The following is a 17,583-nucleotide window of genomic DNA, read 5'->3' as shown; positions in this document are numbered from 1 at the left end:
ACTTAAAACTCAAAGACAGTTAAAATACCCGCTTCCGTTAATTGAGGACCATATTGTTTGGCTAGGTAAAGCTACCTATTATATTTACCTTGATATGGCTACTGGCTTTCACCAGATAAAATTAAATAAAAAAATCGACACCACTCCCGAGATTCGTAACACCTGAGGGTCATTATGAGTAAATACGTTACGATTTTACATAGATTAGGCAGAGCCCTTGTGTGTTGTAATTGTGTATATGACGTATTATTACCTAGTAAAACAATAGAAGAGGGTTTAGGTACATTACATGATGTGTCAGAGATGGGGGTAAGGGTAAGGGACCCAGGCAGGCTTTTTCATTAATTAAAAAAAAAATGTAACTTTCAGACTACGGAGATCGAGTATCTATGCCGAGTCATTAGCAATGGTCAAGATATGAAGACATCGTGCATTGCGAGGTTGACTCGCAAGGGTGTGCATTTCAATGGCGGCGATTTTGCATTTGTGCCAAGCTGTTGGTAAGCTAGACTCCTGTATGCGCGGACCATATGTGGTTTTAGCGACGTTGTCGCAGGACAGATATGAACTAAAATTAGTCGCTGGTTCTTATGGTAAAGCTGCCGCGGAATACATGTTGCCCTGGCGCGGGGAATGGACCCCTGATGTGTGTGCCGCATTCTTTGAGAGTAAGTAATTTTTACTTGCCTTTTCAAAACTTATGTATGTTGATAAATGTTTGTGAAAACTGTCATTTTATTAGAACTGCTTATCATATAGGTAGTAACTATTTTGGTAAAGACCTGCGGGAGTCTTGTGTGATAGTAATGGAGTCGCTCTTACTATCAAAAGCAATGGAGTCGCTCTTGCTTAGTGTGATGTACAGTAATGGAGTCGCTCTTACTGTTAAAGCAATGGAGTCGCTCTTGCTTAGTGTGATGTACAGTAATGGAGTCGCTCTTACTGTTAAAGCAATGGAGTCGCTCTTGCTTAGTGTGATGTACAGTAATGGAGTCGCTCTTACTGTTAAAGCAATGGAGTCGCTCTTGCTTAGTGTGATGTACAGTAATGGAGTCGCTCTTACTGTTGATAGCAATGGAGACGCTCTTGCTATGTAAAAAAAAAATAAAAAAAAAAAATGAACTAATGTTGTGTCGAAAGTAATGGATGCGCTCTTACTTTCGATGAAGTTATGTTAATTTAACGTTATAATAACAAAAATGATGTAATTTTTAGGTGGCGCTGATGATGACGATAGTCCTTCACCACAACCACCGCACGTGATACAAGAGTCATCAGCAGGTCAAGTTTCAACATGCCAACCTGCCTATCATCACACGGGCGAGGACGCACCGTCGTCAGGAGAGGCCGAATAAGCTGTAAAAAGTCAAGTGACGTGTAGCAGTGGGGTATACTGGACTAAACTGGTTTTCAGGCTATATAAGCACGGCGCGCTGTATGGTCGGGCGCACTTCTTCGACGCTCGCACTAGATATAGGACGTTACTATTGTTGTTAAATTTGTGGTTAATTTCGTGTAATTTAATTTGGTTATTTTTAGTAATTTTATTTGTTAATTTCTAACTATATATATTAATATAAGAGAGTGAAAGTTCCAACGTCATTAGAATGTTCTAAATTGTGTATAGCGGATATGCCCTCATATATTGGGGTTTTCTAGAATACACACACATATTACATACTTGAAACCTCAATCAGTCACGAAACATTTTGCTCCATTCTTATTCATCGGTCATGCGAAAGTTTCTATATCCGAAATTCCAGGAATTGATTAGGAATTTCATATAAAAATGGCAAATGTGTTCATTCTTTGACGTGTCCAATTGATATCGAATTTGCCAAATTAAATGAAATAATATGAACAGTTTCATCACCTTGAAAAATAAATAGGTAGAACAAATAAATAGCACGCATAGCACGGAACACAAATCAGTCAGTCATCAATGTATTTTCATTCGTTCATCATTCACTGTAGACACGCTTGTCTTGATTAGATTTATTAATTTCAACACGTTCCCTATTTATAGAATAGTTTATATCTGTGTATTCAGGTGGACTAGGGCAATGTTAAATTAGGTGAAGAAAAGGCCAATAAATATGGTTTTAAGAAAAATATATTATTTGTGGTAAAACAATTTTTAAATACTATTAGAAGACTTGGGTTCATACCCTGACGAAATTTAGTTTAGCGTTGGTCGATACGCTGATTTTTACTAAACTACCTTAAAATCAGTAAATTACACTCATTGTCTATTGCGTGACGTTACTCTATCTCTATCGGTCAATAACATCGTATAACAGATTATTAAATAAAAAAACCAAATAGTTTTAAAAACATTGTAATTAATCAAAAAATGTAACATTTTACAAAAATATATTTACATTATATAATTAATATATAACATACGATCTACAAAAGCGATTATGACAAATGACCAAATTCATAAACAGTTTCAAAATACATGTGGTCGTTGGTTAGGCGTACAAGACCAAGGTGTTTTTAATATGGACGCGAATTACAGTCAAAGCAGACATATGGCCGTTTTAGAATAACAGTCTTTATTAATAATACATTTTTAATAAGACATTTTCAATTTAGAGACGAAAATCTAAGTAAAAACAAAATAACAGAACCTTAAAATATGCTGTATATATCCAGTTATTATAAATATTGTTTTATTAATTTATATAAAATACATTTGAGCGAACTATACACTTGTTATTAATGCTTTTTCGTAAACGCATAACTCGTCATCATAAAAAGTGGACTTAAAATAGTACCTTGTGTTACCACAGTTGAACACTTCATGTAAGTATGGTAACCATGGTAACACGGTACAGATAATGTTTTATAATAAATTATCATTCGTTAACGACTACATAGCAAGAATAAAAGTAATAAAATTTAATACAAAATTAAAGAATTTTTAATTCTATAATGCTGTTTATACTACGTTTATGAATTAGGCTAGAAATCTTATAGAATCCGTTAGTTAACGACTGCTATATTCACTAAGTCATAAAAATGTTATGATTTTCGAAAGGGTATTGTGCAAAAATACATATTAAATCACAATTTTTCATGGAAAATACTCAAGTATTAAAATTTCGTAAATTGCGCTTGAAAAAATTAATGATTAAGAGTTAAGCTTCTTATAAACTTACAGTTTTAAAATACTAAACTGAAAAATATACGAACTTAAAAAAAATAATCATTACCTTGTCTGCAGTGGGTTTTATGTTTTTAACTTAATTTAAAGTACCAAAATAATAATACTAATTGACCATGCAAACACTTCCTATGTCTTTTAAAACCTATTTTAATCAACATCAAACCTGTGACAGCCAGTTAACAATTCGGCATGTTATGTCTTTTGTTAAAAAAAACGATCTGATCAAGAAAATAATAATTTTTAATGTAACCATTATTTCTATATTATTTATTAGAAAGAAAATCTTAATTTGTTTGTGTATCTCATAAAGCAATTAATGTTAGATTTAAAAACAACATCATTAATAATCCATTAAATTCATCTTTTCTATAATCTATTTAAAACTCAGGTTTATACACAAAACATATTTGTATAAATGTTATTAAACCAAAATAAATAAAGTGTATAATTCGCTTTATTGTGCGATACATTTGAACGTTGGACGAAATCATTATTTCATATTGGACAGTTTAAATACTGTAATAAATTAAATTGCATCGAAATTAATGAGCTGTCTATAAAATATTACACAAAATAATGAGATTCTTACGAAAAATCCAAAATATACAATGCAAATAGATTTCTAAGGTATTCAATTTTTTTAGGAATTGACACGAACTTTTTAGATTACATATTCTAAACAATTTTATAGACAGCTTCAATACACCCTATACAAGCATCTAAACATTACTGCGAGATTTACAAAAAAAACTCTTAATTATACAGACTGTTCATAGAAAGTCGAATCAGTAACCATTAGACAAATGCATAATTTTTTTTTGTATTATTTATTCCATACCAGATTTTAATAATTAGGAAAAAATAAAGAGGCATAAATAACTTAACCATCCCCACAAATATTTTGTGGGTTTTATGTTTTTCCTCGTAATTATTTTTTACTAGCGTTTTGTTCAATAAAAAAAAACATTATTATTTTATACTCTTGCATTTTCGTAGTAAAATCTAATGTTTACTGATACTCCTTTGCCTTACAAGACAAATAATATAATACACCTGTTGGAAGAGCCCTCTGGCCGGTGAGTACGCGCTTCTACCTGTCTTTGATATGTTCGTTCTTACTTTTCACCTTTTGACATTAAAAATCGCACTAAACGTGACAGAAACAGAAAACCTAAAGAAAAATTTTGGAAGAGCTATTCTATTCTTTTTTGCTATTCGCTTTCAGCAGTAAACCAAGAAAAAAATTGCTTTAGTAACGGCAAAAAGGTGTTAGACAATTATAAAATTAAAAACAGGATTTATTATTATGGGAAATATTAAATTGCGTTTGTGCCTGTAACTTCTATAGTGATAACGATTTAATAAACGCATCCTTAATGTCGAAACCGCGAGTTCCGCCACTTGTTTGTATTTATTCTTGTTTATTACAATAAACAAAGTTTCAGAGTAACTACTGACGGCAGCATTTGTGTACTACAGTTAGCTTGAACAACTTTCGTTTATATCTTTATTAATCAGTTTTATTACGATTGACAATTCGCTATCTTTTTTCCAATAGCTTTGTTATTATTATCTTTTAGAATATTTATTATCACACTTTCAAGATATTTATCTAAGACATTGACAGATAGAACCGCGTACACAGATTAAAAAGTACAAATAGGCCATGACATTCATTGACTTAACAACTAGTTAATAATACACTAATATCACTGATTGATGACATCACGCGTTGCTCAGCAACTCACTGTAAACATATAACTAAATGTAAAACATACTTTATATCTCAGAAGTAGCAGTAGAAATGAGGGGTGAAAAAAACCTCCCAAAAGAAGTTCGAACAAAAATCGGAAATCATTTCGACTTCGCTGTAGTACGCTGTAGTACATTCGCAACGTACGTACGTAACGTACAATACTTGGATGTTTGATAATAAATATTTTTATAGGTAAGGTACTCATAGTACCTTATAAGGAACTCTGGATGTGATGCACTGTTTCTAAGCCAGCAGACCCCTGTTATCGACCCCACAATATGGTCCCTGAATAGAATATAGGGTGTAGAATTAAATACTTACTTTGTTAATTCTCTAGTCGTAAGCGGTCCAGTTAGACCGGACCTCGATCTGGAACGGTTCAACTGCGCTCTTCGCTCAGCTGAAATTTAATAAAAATATATGAAGAAAACGCCTTGGAGTAGCACATTTACAGATACATAAGGCTTTTAATTATTTAAAGAAATAATTCCAATAAAACTGTTGGAGGTGAAGCCAGTTCTACAAAGGTAGCTAAACTTTGCGTGTTTCAATAAAAATAGGTACTTGCAGTAATTCTCTTAAACAATATCACATACTTTTAAATTAACAAAGTCAAGCCAAAATCTGAATCTGTATTTTTAAAAGAAAGTTAAAATATATACATTTAGACGATACAACATCAAAAGTTATAAGAATATTTAAGGACTGTTAATATATTTAAAAAAAACGTATGTGTACATATTATATACACGCTTTAAAAGTTATACTTCTTTGGCATTAAGATAAACATCTTTAAAAAAAATTATTCGCCTTATTATAGGTTTGTAGAAAAAACGACACTTAATAAAAATAACTAAAACGTCGACTATAGCTAACTTTCAGAGTGTCAATTTTTGTGACGGTGTGCGCGCTCAAGTAAAAAAATAATCTCATCACTTTTCCCTAACGCGCCAAAAGAAGTATAACTTCAATAACCTTTAAGTAACCCGCATGCCATAGACATGTTATATTGTTACAACATATTTAAATTATACGTAGAGTATATCCCACCAATGTCTAACTAGAAGAACTAAGCAAACATGTATGACGTGTCTTAGAAATGTTATATCACGATACAATATCTAAAGCGTTAGTAGTATACTACTTGTCTGTAAGTCTCGAGTTTTGGTGAAGTAGAACGTCGCACGCGCTTGCCTCCATATCGAATCGACACATCTATATAGGAATTATAATTATAATATTCATGTAACCACGCCTGTTTAAATAGAAAATATTTAGGATAGAAAGGATGAAGACAATATTGGCATTCTAAGGCCGAATAATTAAATAATAATAAAATATATATTAAATGAATCGGTACCAAACTATTATGAGTTTGACAAAATATATCATATATGTACACACAAATAGATATTATATCACATATTAGAAACAGAGTTCTTGTTCTATAGTTTTGTCTTTTGTTTATATTTTGGCAAACTTTTGGTAGTTTGATTTATCTGCTGAAAACTTTTATCTATTTATTGATTTATATAAAAATCTACGAATTAAAGAAGTTACGATCAGGATTGTGGATGTATAATTCAACTGTGATATCCACCATCATGACTATTATTCGTTTGTCATTATCACGTTGTGTGAAATTGACGTCGGTATACGTTTTCTAAACGTATAAGAACGTACGCACGTGAAAAAGGGTGAATGGAGAGGAAGCGATGAGATAAATGAGTGTGTAAAGTGATAGAAAAGAAAAATATAATAATCGTCATTCAAAAGAAATCGTAAAATTACGTAAATCATTGTCCAACATCGAACCTGCATACTAATGTGCTATACCTGCAATACGGTGCAAAATCGCTTGCACTAAACTCTCCTCCTGGCTTGTGTCCTCTAAATGTGTGCGTGCAAATATGAACCTTATTATACCACAACCAGTTATACATTGAAATAAATACATCAATTGCTGTTTGCAATCTTTTTAAATAATTTATATTATTGCATTATAAAATAAAAATTTGTTTAAGAAATCTATACGTCTTATGTTTTGTTTTAAAAAATGAGATTCAAAATAATATAATTACCTCCTGCAACCCTGGGATTAGCTTTCTTTCTAGGCCGTTCTCTGCTGAACGCAGAACCACTCTGTAACGCCTCCATCAAACTGAAAATAAAAAATTCAACATTAACATTACTTCGGAATACGATAGCTTCCTTGTATTTATTTTTAATTATGTATTAACACTTCGTTTATACAGAAAATTAATACAATTAACATAATTAAATGAAAAGATCTCTATCAGGCAACCATTGTTTAATATCCTTTTTGGCAAATTTTCTTATTTTTTTTTTTTATTTAATTATTTATATCATCCCGCCTTTTTTCCAAAGTGGTCGGCAGAGACCACAGATCTCCACTTGTCCTACGGTCCTGACATACCTCTTTCCATACATGACATGAATGCTTTTCAAGTACATTAGTAAAGTGAGAGAATAAGACTGTTATGGCAGTCTTTCTCCCTCCCTAAACCTTGTAAACGGTACGTACCTATCCATAACACCTTCCTGGGCATGTTCCATGTCCACAAACTGCTTGTACCGATGTTGGCGGTCTCTTCTTTCTCTTTCAGCGGTAGCACGAGCTTCTCTTGCTCTTCTAGCTCTCTCTTCCGTCTCTCTTATTACTACGTTGTCTTGATATGCCGCCTGAAGAAATGATAAGAGAAACTTTAAAATATTAAAATTTGACACGGTTACCAAAGATCATTATCCATCATCACCATTGTGAACTGAATGAAACTTAAGAAAATTATTACTAGTAGTATGTTTTTTTATAAATTAGAAGGACAAAAGAGTCAACAGAATAGCTATAAAAGGCAGCTACCGCAGCCATGGATATTATGGGCGTTGTCGACCTTTAAGTGAAGAGTTTATACTATTACAGTAGGATTTTGACTTCTGATAACTGCAATCACGACTTTAATACGTTATGTTATGATATACTTTATGTACGATATTTTGCTTTGGCAGTTGTAGTAATGACACTGAGCTTTTTTTTGTTATATAAAGAAAAAAAATCCACTTTCATAATCACTCTCGGTCTGTCTCTTTCTATTGCCCCTATCAAGAAGCGTTTAAAATTTAACGCAATCTTGTTGGAAGTCGCATTAGAAGGTTTACTTTAATAATCTACATATAAGTTTTAATAACACGATACAAGAATATATTAGGAATATTAGACAAATGATATCAAAATCATATTTAGTAATTATTTTAATTAAGAATAAACTTACCGCAAATGAATCTTTGAACGTCTTGATATCCGAAAAGAATTCCTCTAACGTATATTTCTGAGGATCGAACACGTAGTACTCCGCAATTCCCTTGTACAATGCCTCCATTTTCCTAAACATCGAGTGGAGGAGATCGCATTGCTCACGTGCTTCAACGGCAAAACTCTGATTTTTATTTAAGGAAATCAACATTAAAAATTTTATTTCTGGTCTACGGGGTATTCGTATGATATGATTAACTGTTCGACTGTCACCACACTCCGAGACCAAATTCATTTATTTTTAATTAAATTTCGTTAAAATTAATATAATTCAATTATTACGGGATTTAAAAAACAACAATTATTGGAATGACTCTTAAAGGGCCCTACGTCAAATCACAGATAAGAACTTTATATGTTAAATGATAATGCGCCAATAAGATAAAAATAACTGCTATAGAGTACTTATTTTGGCATGACCCTGAGGTTCCAAAAACTAAGACAGATTCTCAAATACAGCCATTCGCAAACTCACAAATTCACGCATACTTAAGGTCGTGTAAGACTCTTGTTTGTCTTCTGTGTGGTGTACGTTAAACACCATGTACCATGAAACTGTGAAGACTAAGGTTAGATCCATTTTGTCAACTATATTTCTGTCAAGAATAAAGTTTTATTATTATTAAATAAATTTTAGTGAAAAGGATACGCTCATACACTCGTTGAACAAGTCATCGGGGCTCTGTTGCACCCGCGCGTTATTCAGGTCCGTCTCTAAAGCGCGAATGTCATTTTCCATCTTCTTTAAGGATTTTTGTAGACTCTCCATTGACACTCTCGCTGCCCTAATTAAATTTCAATTCAGAATCATTGATTCATTTTGGTAACACAATGTACACTTATGAACGTCAAATAATACATATTAAATGCTTCTAATTTTACATTTACAGCCAGTTCTCAAATCAAGGGCGAAGAACGGAAGAGAAGAACTGGCAATCAACTCTCCGCCACTCTTAAATCGCCAAGTTTTTCGTTTTATACAATGTTTGGAAGAAGCTGCAACCATTACACCATGTATCAACATGTACACGTGACATCTTAAGCAATTAAAAACATAGGTTTGTCCTCTATCAGCAGGACCACTGGTGAAATAGGAGCACCCATATAAAAAGCATTATTTAAAGTAAAAATACGTAGTTTAATTCGCAACTATGTCAGTCGAATTCCTAATCTTTATTCTCAGTTGAATCACACCGCGAGTTACATTCAACTTTAATTCTGAATTTTAACCAATAAAAAGTCAGTGCGAAAAATATGATTTAGGTTTATATATTAAATCAGAAGTTTTCCATTATAAACTCTTATGCAAAAAAATCGGGCACGCGTGGAGTCTGAGAATTCTAGCATTCTTTTGATTACTTTTTGATGAATTCTTTATTACAGACAAAGTGTAAGTGATCGGCAGCAAAGACAGTAACATAGAAATGTGAAAACATAATAACGAGTTTGTTAATAACCAATATCGCAGCTTGATTCCTTCGGGTTACGCTTACCACTATGTTTTTAACAATGTTTTGAGGAATACGTTTCCACTGAAACTTTGTGGTGCAAATTACACTGATTTTACTGATCTGTTGAGAACATCCCATACATCTTCAATTAAATGGAAGTCAAGACGTGCTGGCCAATCTAAGCTACAGCAAAAAATCCAAATGGAATAGCGAGCATTGTCGTAGATAATAGGAGTGCATATCCTTCATATATTAGTTTTAAAGAATTCGTCCAAAGTTACTTAAATTCATTTCACGCGTTGATATGTATACAGACTACGTGAGACGGTTAAATGAAATTTAACCGAAGTCGACCTGGTAAGAGAGATTTTTAGCGTGTATATGTAAGTCCTGAATACCTGTCAATATGAGGCATCTCCTCAGCAAAATTAAGTACGTCGGGGAATTTCTGTTCTATCGTATCCACTAAATAGTGTAACAATGTCTGCTTGTTCTCCAAGTCTTTTGTGGCTGTTAACTGAAAGAATAAAAATAAGTCTTAAAAAAATTAGTTCTAAATTTTTGTGCCGCGTTTATAAGTTTTTTTTATTAATCTCTACAACGTCAAAAAAATCTAAATACCTTTGTAAGGAAACTGATCTCGAATCCGTAAGCGCCGGCGTTATTTGACCCCGTGTTCATATAGTTACCCAATAGGAGTAGAAGTTCAAGGATTTTGGCAAACTTGCCACTGGACTTTACTTCCTCACAGGCTGCCGTACCTGACACTATATCCTAGAAATATTAAAGTAATCTGTTATATAATTGTTAATTAAATATTATTTACTAGTTTTACAGCTTTCAGAAACGATTCGTCAATACATATACACTAACATACATAACATACATATATACATAACAATAGAAGAACAACAGGCTCGAATTTAATGACGTGGAATAAGTGATACCATGATGATCCTATGTTAGAAAATAAACGTATTTTATTTATTTATTTTTGAAAAGTTTAGGCACCTATCATTCGAATTTCGCGAACATAACAGAATAAACACTACTTGTTCCAAGGATTGATTTATTCGGAAGAAGGCTGATCAATAAAAAAAAATGTTAATAAGTGCCTATCTAGTACCTTATCATTTTAAGCATTATTAAGTGAAGTGAAATATTTTTATGGCTTTTTGTAAAAAATATGTTCATCATAATTGTCTCGTATTTTAGAATAGGTACATCGTAAACTTAAATGCACTATATATGATATGATGATGAGCGGAATAAGTTAATAGAAGGAAACAAAATATGTGATAAAAAATAACTCCATCTCCTTCTCTCTTACCGGCTTAACTTCTGATATTATCTCCCTATAGTGTTCTTTAAATGCTAAACTCCTTAGTCGCGGAACCAATCGTTTAATATCTGCAACTGTCGCCGCAAACTGTTCAGCTTCAGTCAGTTCTTGACTCTTACATTTAAGTTCAGCCAGTTTTTTTAACTGGTCTGCTGGAGGTAAGTACTGTAAGATGATATTTGACGATAAGCCAACATAATTAACTAACGAAAATAGGATTTAAATAATACTGTCAGTATTAGTAAAGATATAAAATATGTATACAAGTATTTAATTAAAAAAATATGATAAAACTATATTTTTAATTTGCATATGTCCATTTATAAACATTTAACAAAATAGAAACGTTTTAGTTATCATGGTAAAGGGTCTGTTAAATAGTGTAAATAGTAATCAAGATAAATAATTAAATTTATATTTTATTGTTTAATTTTATTAAGTAATACAGATAATAGTGGTAAAATAAAAAAAAAAATTGTTTAAATAGTAGTAATATTTAAAAAAACAAAAACGAGTTCCTCATTATGTAAGATTACGAAATGCCATAGCAATTTCATATACATATAAACATTAATTTATAAAATTAATCCAATATCAATTTACCTGTATCAAGAGATCCAAAACATTTGCAGTGAGCACTGTGGTATCGCACTTTAAGATACACGTACGTATGTGTTCGTACGACATATGTTTGAGTGAACCACCCAAAAGGATCGACAGATTTTGAGCAGCCTTCGAATCCAGCACTTTCAAATCTTTCACTTTTTTTAGTGTGTGCACCCTAGAAAGAAATTGATAAAAATTTGAGGCAAATTTAGTATTACTTAAACTCAACAGAACTTTAAGGCATTAAAAAAAGCCAACATTTATGATAAAGTACTTAGCAGTAGCTTATTCAATAATATTTAAGTTCATATATATTTTAAAATCTGTTTATATTATTGTTAAAAGTATTTTTTAGAAGAGAACATAATCATTGAACTCGATAAAATTTCAATTAAGAGTAAAGAGCAGAAATTGAAGTAAAAAACTCACTTATCGACAGCATCCTCGTTTCTCTTAGCAACTGGTTTACTTGAGAATTTCAAGGCGAGGCCACTCAAAATATCTGGTGACGCCAATTTATCTTCTTGCACCTAGAGAAAGGTTGTTAAAGTTTATATTAACTAATCAAAACATACAGTCAATTTCGAATTGTAATTCGCGTACTTTTGGGTCAGGAACGTATTAACTTGTAATGATCGTTACAAAAATCATTAGTTCTTATTCTAAACTCGAATCATGGTCTGCTCGTGGATTCTCGGCTTTTTGACCGCGTCGTTAAACAAAAACGTTCAAGGTTAGGTTACCTAGTATTGCATATACCTACTGTAGTGTAATATTTTTTATATATAATTATATCAAGAACAATCACTGAAGATTTCTTAAGGCCTGTTTTCACTTTTATTTGTATGAGTGCAAGTGATTTATAATTGACATTGATTAGTGCAGGTGTGTAGTGCAAGTAGTATCCAATTATTGTTTAGTGGCTATGTTAAGTAAATTCAGTTGTCATGAGTTTGGCAGGTACGCTGCGAGTGAGGGCGAACGCGACGTCACTACTCGCAGTTAACTCGCAAAAAAATAGAACACGCTTCTAATCACTTAACTACCAGACAACCTGCACTAACCCGTCGCTGTCCACACTTGTTGTTTCCTAATCACTATCCAATCCAATCACTAATCACCTGCACTAATCACTAATGAAAGTGAATACAGACTTGTAAGGGCAATTGAGTTCAAGTCTAAAACACGGCCTTACAAAACGCTTTCAACGAAATTTAACGACTCACTTTTGTGTGTACGTATTTGAAAGTTCCTTGGTTTTGTTCTGTATCTTGCTTTAAAACTTTTATAGGGAAACAATTGGCTGACAGACCTAGAGTCTCCGTTCAGTCCTGTTAGACGTTTCAAAATAAAAACGAAAATGTAATTTACAATGCTACAATAATCCACTACTGCATTTGTGTTAATTATTATAGTTACAAAAATATGAAGATTTTGATCTATAGGATCTATTTATACTGTATCTTTATGGGTAAAAACATTCCAAACTCACATTCAAAGAGTACAAAACCCTATACATACCTTAATCCAAAAAGCCTTTTCAGACATTTTCTGTGGCACAATAGTTTTCCAGTTGGCACGTTTCAGGGGTCCTTCGATCTCCCACTTCTTTTTAGGCTTCAAACCATGAGGCAGTATATCTGGTTGTGGCTAAAATTAAACAACTCTTAAATAACTTTTTGACATTTGTGTCATACAAGCCACAAATGATCTATTTGTGACACATTATTCAAAACAAAACTTTACTTTTAAACAAAACTTACTTCCTATGGAAGCTGTTTTACAACCTAGAAAAGCGCAACAATTTTCATTGTCTATACTCAGATTTTTCATTCCTAAGAATTCTGACATTTCATAATTGTTGCTACTAAAGTTCTCCACGGAAAAGGGAAAAATTTTACCCATTCGAGGGTAATTAAAAATGAAAATTTACTTTTTTTGTTTTACCTACAAAAAGGTAAATCTAAATATTTACTTACTCCAGTGACTTAATATAAGAATAACAAATATTTCCACACCAACAATAAAACACACACAGCAGGATCATGATCACAGCACAGGAGGATGATCACCTAAGATTGACAACAGATACAAAAATCTAGGCCCAGACCTAAAAACTTTATAGCAACACTGGTGGAGTGCTTACAGTAAGGTAAGTAAAGTAAGCTTAAGTATAAGTACGCTTCCGTCCTATGCACGATGCGACATATATTTCACATTTGATAATTAGTGTTAAAACTTACCATCTTAGGCGCCATGAAGCCTCCCGGCGGGGGCGGTGGTCTTGGTCCCATTCCTGGGGGAGGGGGCGGTGGGGGCGGACCCATTCCTGGCATAGGGGGCGATGGTGGACCCCCCATTCCTGGGAACGGGGGCGGCGGTGGCGCTGACCCTCCTGTAGAGTAAATCTCTTAATTTAATAAAATTAAAATGCATAGATAAGTTTGGACTCTTAATAGTATTCTGAATTCTTTAGACCACAAGTACATTGTTTGTTTGTTTATTAGTACAACATTGGCATTTTATACAAAATTTCCCTGCGTTGTATTAGAATCCTTGAATGACGTTTAATAACTTAGTTTTATGGAAACCATAAAATGTCGTTAATAAAAAAATAGATACATTCATTAATATACTTGAAATCTGCATATTATACTATAATTATATAACGCTATTAATATGTTCATAAGTTTGTTTCAAAAAAAATATTCCAGTCGAAATACAACTTTTTATAAATAGTCTAGTATAAAAAAGGAATTATAGAATAACAAATATTTATGTACACTTCACTAACAGTTTCATTTAAATAAACATATAATTGTCAGCGGTAGTCACTAACTATATATTATATGACACAACATTAGATATATAATAATATACAAAATACCAACCTGAAGGCATAGGAGGCGGAGGTGGTGGCGCGGGACCACCTAGAAGCAGACACCAGAAAGAGATAGATACAAAACATGCGTGTGAGTGAGGGAGATAGTTGTATTTCATGCAGTGTTATTTAAATAATCCTTGAAAGGTATTCATATAATAATTATATAAATACTAATACTGTTTATTACTTATTATTGAAATTGAAAGTTGTTTCTATTAGCTTTGTAAAATATACTTCTTAAAAATAAATAACATCGGAAATAATTAATTATTCCTATTATATATTTAAGTTCTAAATAAGAAAGAAAACTTAGTTATTTTCTTTTTTAAGTCTTCATAACTTGACATTTGCGTAATTTAGATGTCTATCCTGTATATAAATGTCCCATAACTGACCTGAGGGCAATGGTGGCGGCGGCGGTGGTGGTGGCCCTCCTAGACAGATAGAGAAAGGTGAATAACATGCATATGTGCGAAAGAGATAGATAGTGCTTTGTTAACTTTGCTTTAATTTCTGGGCTAGATTAAGATAATTTATAGTGAACTATTGGGCACAGGGAAATCATATTTCGTGCTAAGATGCAGATACATTTTCACGAAATCAGTCAAAATCCCAATACAATTTGTCATTGATAGTTGTCATTCGTGTTTGGACTTACAAAAAATTATTATTATTTTGTAATTACAAAACTTGTGTTTGACAAAGATAGCATAGATATAGTCCCAACAATAATTTTTCATGCGATTTAAATAACAAACCTCCAGGCATAGGCGGCGGCGGCGGCGGTGGTGGACCTCCGGGGCTACCGATTGCCTAAAAATGTTTTAAAGATAATTATATATCAATAATAAATTAATAAATATAAGTATACATTACACTCAGGTATTCTTAGTTTTAATATAAACGCGTTTTTTTTTAATATGTATAATTAAGAATTTTTCGCGAGTAATAACGCGTCGTTTCATTTTACGATACTTCTACGACTTAGAAATTGTAAATATATATACGATAATCATAACAGACGTGAGTTTAGAAATAATAAAAATTCATGTTTTAAGAATAAATCCAGCATTATTTTATCACCACATCCCATGGAAACATGGTGGTCGTATCACCCAGGGAAGACCAATAAGCTTTGATTTAATACTTGTACGATGTCGAAATAATGCAGGAGGCAACAAAGCGAACAACTCTTCAGAACATTCTCCGTAGTACTTTTGTAGGTAGGTATTCATATCCATAGACAAGCAATGTCTCTACGTAAAGAGAAAAAGTCAAGCCAATCAGTAATACGTTGAAGGCTGACAATTCGACAAGCTTTTTGCTGACTTTGGTTAAAGGAAGAAGGAAGAAGCTGGATTGATGTAAGCACCATCTGTTGACGCGATTTACATACTAATCTGCTTTACCTTAGCAATAGCAGCGATATTTCCCTGAGACACTCCACCAGGCCCACTCGGCGTAGATATACTTTTCATCCTCTCTTCTAGATGTGTCACCCTGGCCTCTGCTTCCTGTCGGGCCGAGATGGCCACTTCCAGTTTGCTTTTTAACTCTTCGAGCTTCTTTTCTTCCTCTGCTCTAGACTTTTCTGTGAAGTGAAATCGTATGTTTCATACCATACCCTTTTAATTACCCTGAGCTTATTACTATGTTAAATTATGGCTTATGGCATTAACTAGGACTAACCTTCTGCAAAGGGCACATATTATTCGGTGTATTCATTTACTTAACGAAATACATAGGTTAACGGACCTTTCTCATTGTCCGTTGAGTGAGCTGGCAAGTTATATTATTAGTTAGTGCCTATTAATAAATCAGTGGCCCTACAACCTCTTTAGGTTTTGGTCTCAGATATCTGTTTAATAATCATTAATAAATCAAATAGGCAAGTAGGTGATCAGCCTCCAGTGCCTGACACACGTTGTCGACTTTTTGGATCAAGGAAATGTCAGTTTCCTCACGATGTTTTCCTTCAGCGTTCGAGCGAATGTTAAATGCGCACATAGAAAGAAAGTCCATTGGTTCACAGCTGGGGATAGGACCTACTACCTCATGTATGAAAGTCGCACGCTGAAACCACTAGGCGAACACTGCTCATATTATAGGATTTGTGACACCTGTCATAAATTCTAATTCTTGCTTACCTACGTCGCATCATCTCTATTTAAAAAACACAGACCTCAGATTTATGAATCGCACATAAACAACACAAATTCTAAATATATTATTAATTAGTGTTAGTGCCTATAGTAGTAGTAAATTTTTTGTACTTTTATTATGTCATTTCAAGTTTTTTTTTTGTGTTGAAAGTATATTACTTATTGTAGACTCGTGTCAATTTAGGGTCACCTGTTAAGGCAGGAGTGTTTTTATAAATAAATAAATAAAAACTTTTGTTTTAACACTCACCAATAAGTCCATCAATCAAAGGCTGTACATCAATATTGAATCGTTGTGTCAGTCTGAAGTCGGGGTCGTAGCCATTTTTGTGTAATACTATTTGAGTTACACATTCCTCTATTAGCTTGTAGTATGCAGGTCTGAAACCATTAATGTTTTATATGTTAGAATGACTTTGATATTTCTCTTTATATTAAACATATTATAATGTAATTTATTATTTGAAGGATCTTTAAATATAAATTGAGTTTTCTGTTTTAATATTATTTGTACGTATGTTATATCTTTTTCATATTCTAGGCAAACGTGTTATTTTAAGCACTTATTATTTAGTTAATTAAAAATCTTTAAATTTTAAAAAATAAACTCTCAGTAGGTAAATTTGTATAAAATTAGCAACATTAACCGCACTTCATAAAAAATTGTTAGAGGCTTATAAATACAGAGATGTTATGATCTAGTTTGTTATGTTTTAAATGTCAATCCTACACAATTAATTATAAATTTTTAAATAATATAAAATTAGTGAAAAGGTATAACCGTACGTATAGATTTATATATATTATATTCTCTTCACTACATTTTATCTATTGACATAATCTCACGGTTTGATTAGCATTAAAATACACAAAAAATAG

General features: G+C 32.6%; 1 protein-coding gene across 7 annotated transcripts in view; it reads right to left on the bottom strand.

Moving 5' to 3' along the window:
* Window positions 1-2,755: 2,755 nt before the first annotated feature.
* The window catches only part of LOC110997950 (protein diaphanous), a 32,020-nt gene continuing 17,192 nt past the window's right edge, over window positions 2,756-17,583 (bottom strand). For 4 of the 7 annotated variants that reach the window (XM_045631261.1, XM_045631260.1, XM_045631259.1 and 1 more), the window contains 18 exons: window positions 16,955-17,085; window positions 15,952-16,133; window positions 15,301-15,355; window positions 14,938-14,976; window positions 14,550-14,588; window positions 13,902-14,053; window positions 13,180-13,308; window positions 12,088-12,188; window positions 11,656-11,833; window positions 11,041-11,217; window positions 10,332-10,484; window positions 10,109-10,227; window positions 8,909-9,044; window positions 8,219-8,383; window positions 7,474-7,631; window positions 7,010-7,089; window positions 5,250-5,328; window positions 2,756-4,919 (listed from right to left, as the gene is read on the bottom strand). In XM_045631261.1, coding sequence (XP_045487217.1) covers window positions 4,898-4,919; window positions 5,250-5,328; window positions 7,010-7,089; window positions 7,474-7,631; window positions 8,219-8,383; window positions 8,909-9,044; window positions 10,109-10,227; window positions 10,332-10,484; window positions 11,041-11,217; window positions 11,656-11,833; window positions 12,088-12,188; window positions 13,180-13,308; window positions 13,902-14,053; window positions 14,550-14,588; window positions 14,938-14,976; window positions 15,301-15,355; window positions 15,952-16,133; window positions 16,955-17,085 — 2,095 coding nt within the window. In that variant the 3' untranslated portion in view covers window positions 2,756-4,897. Of the gene's footprint in view, window positions 4,920-5,249; window positions 5,329-6,072; window positions 6,144-7,009; window positions 7,090-7,473; window positions 7,632-8,218; window positions 8,384-8,908; window positions 9,045-10,108; window positions 10,228-10,331; window positions 10,485-11,040; window positions 11,218-11,655; window positions 11,834-12,087; window positions 12,189-13,179; window positions 13,309-13,901; window positions 14,054-14,549; window positions 14,589-14,937; window positions 14,977-15,300; window positions 15,356-15,951; window positions 16,134-16,954; window positions 17,086-17,583 lie in introns of all 7 variants that reach the window. The other 3 variants (XR_006750660.1, XM_045631263.1, XM_045631265.1) reach the window with 3 other exon arrangements.

The sequence above is a fragment of the Pieris rapae genome, chromosome 15 (assembly GCF_905147795.1).
Source record: "Pieris rapae chromosome 15, ilPieRapa1.1, whole genome shotgun sequence".
NCBI lineage: Eukaryota > Metazoa > Arthropoda > Insecta > Lepidoptera > Pieridae > Pieris > Pieris rapae.
The sequence above is the reverse complement of the archived record's forward strand: the minus strand, read 5'-3'. Positions and strand labels throughout refer to the sequence as shown.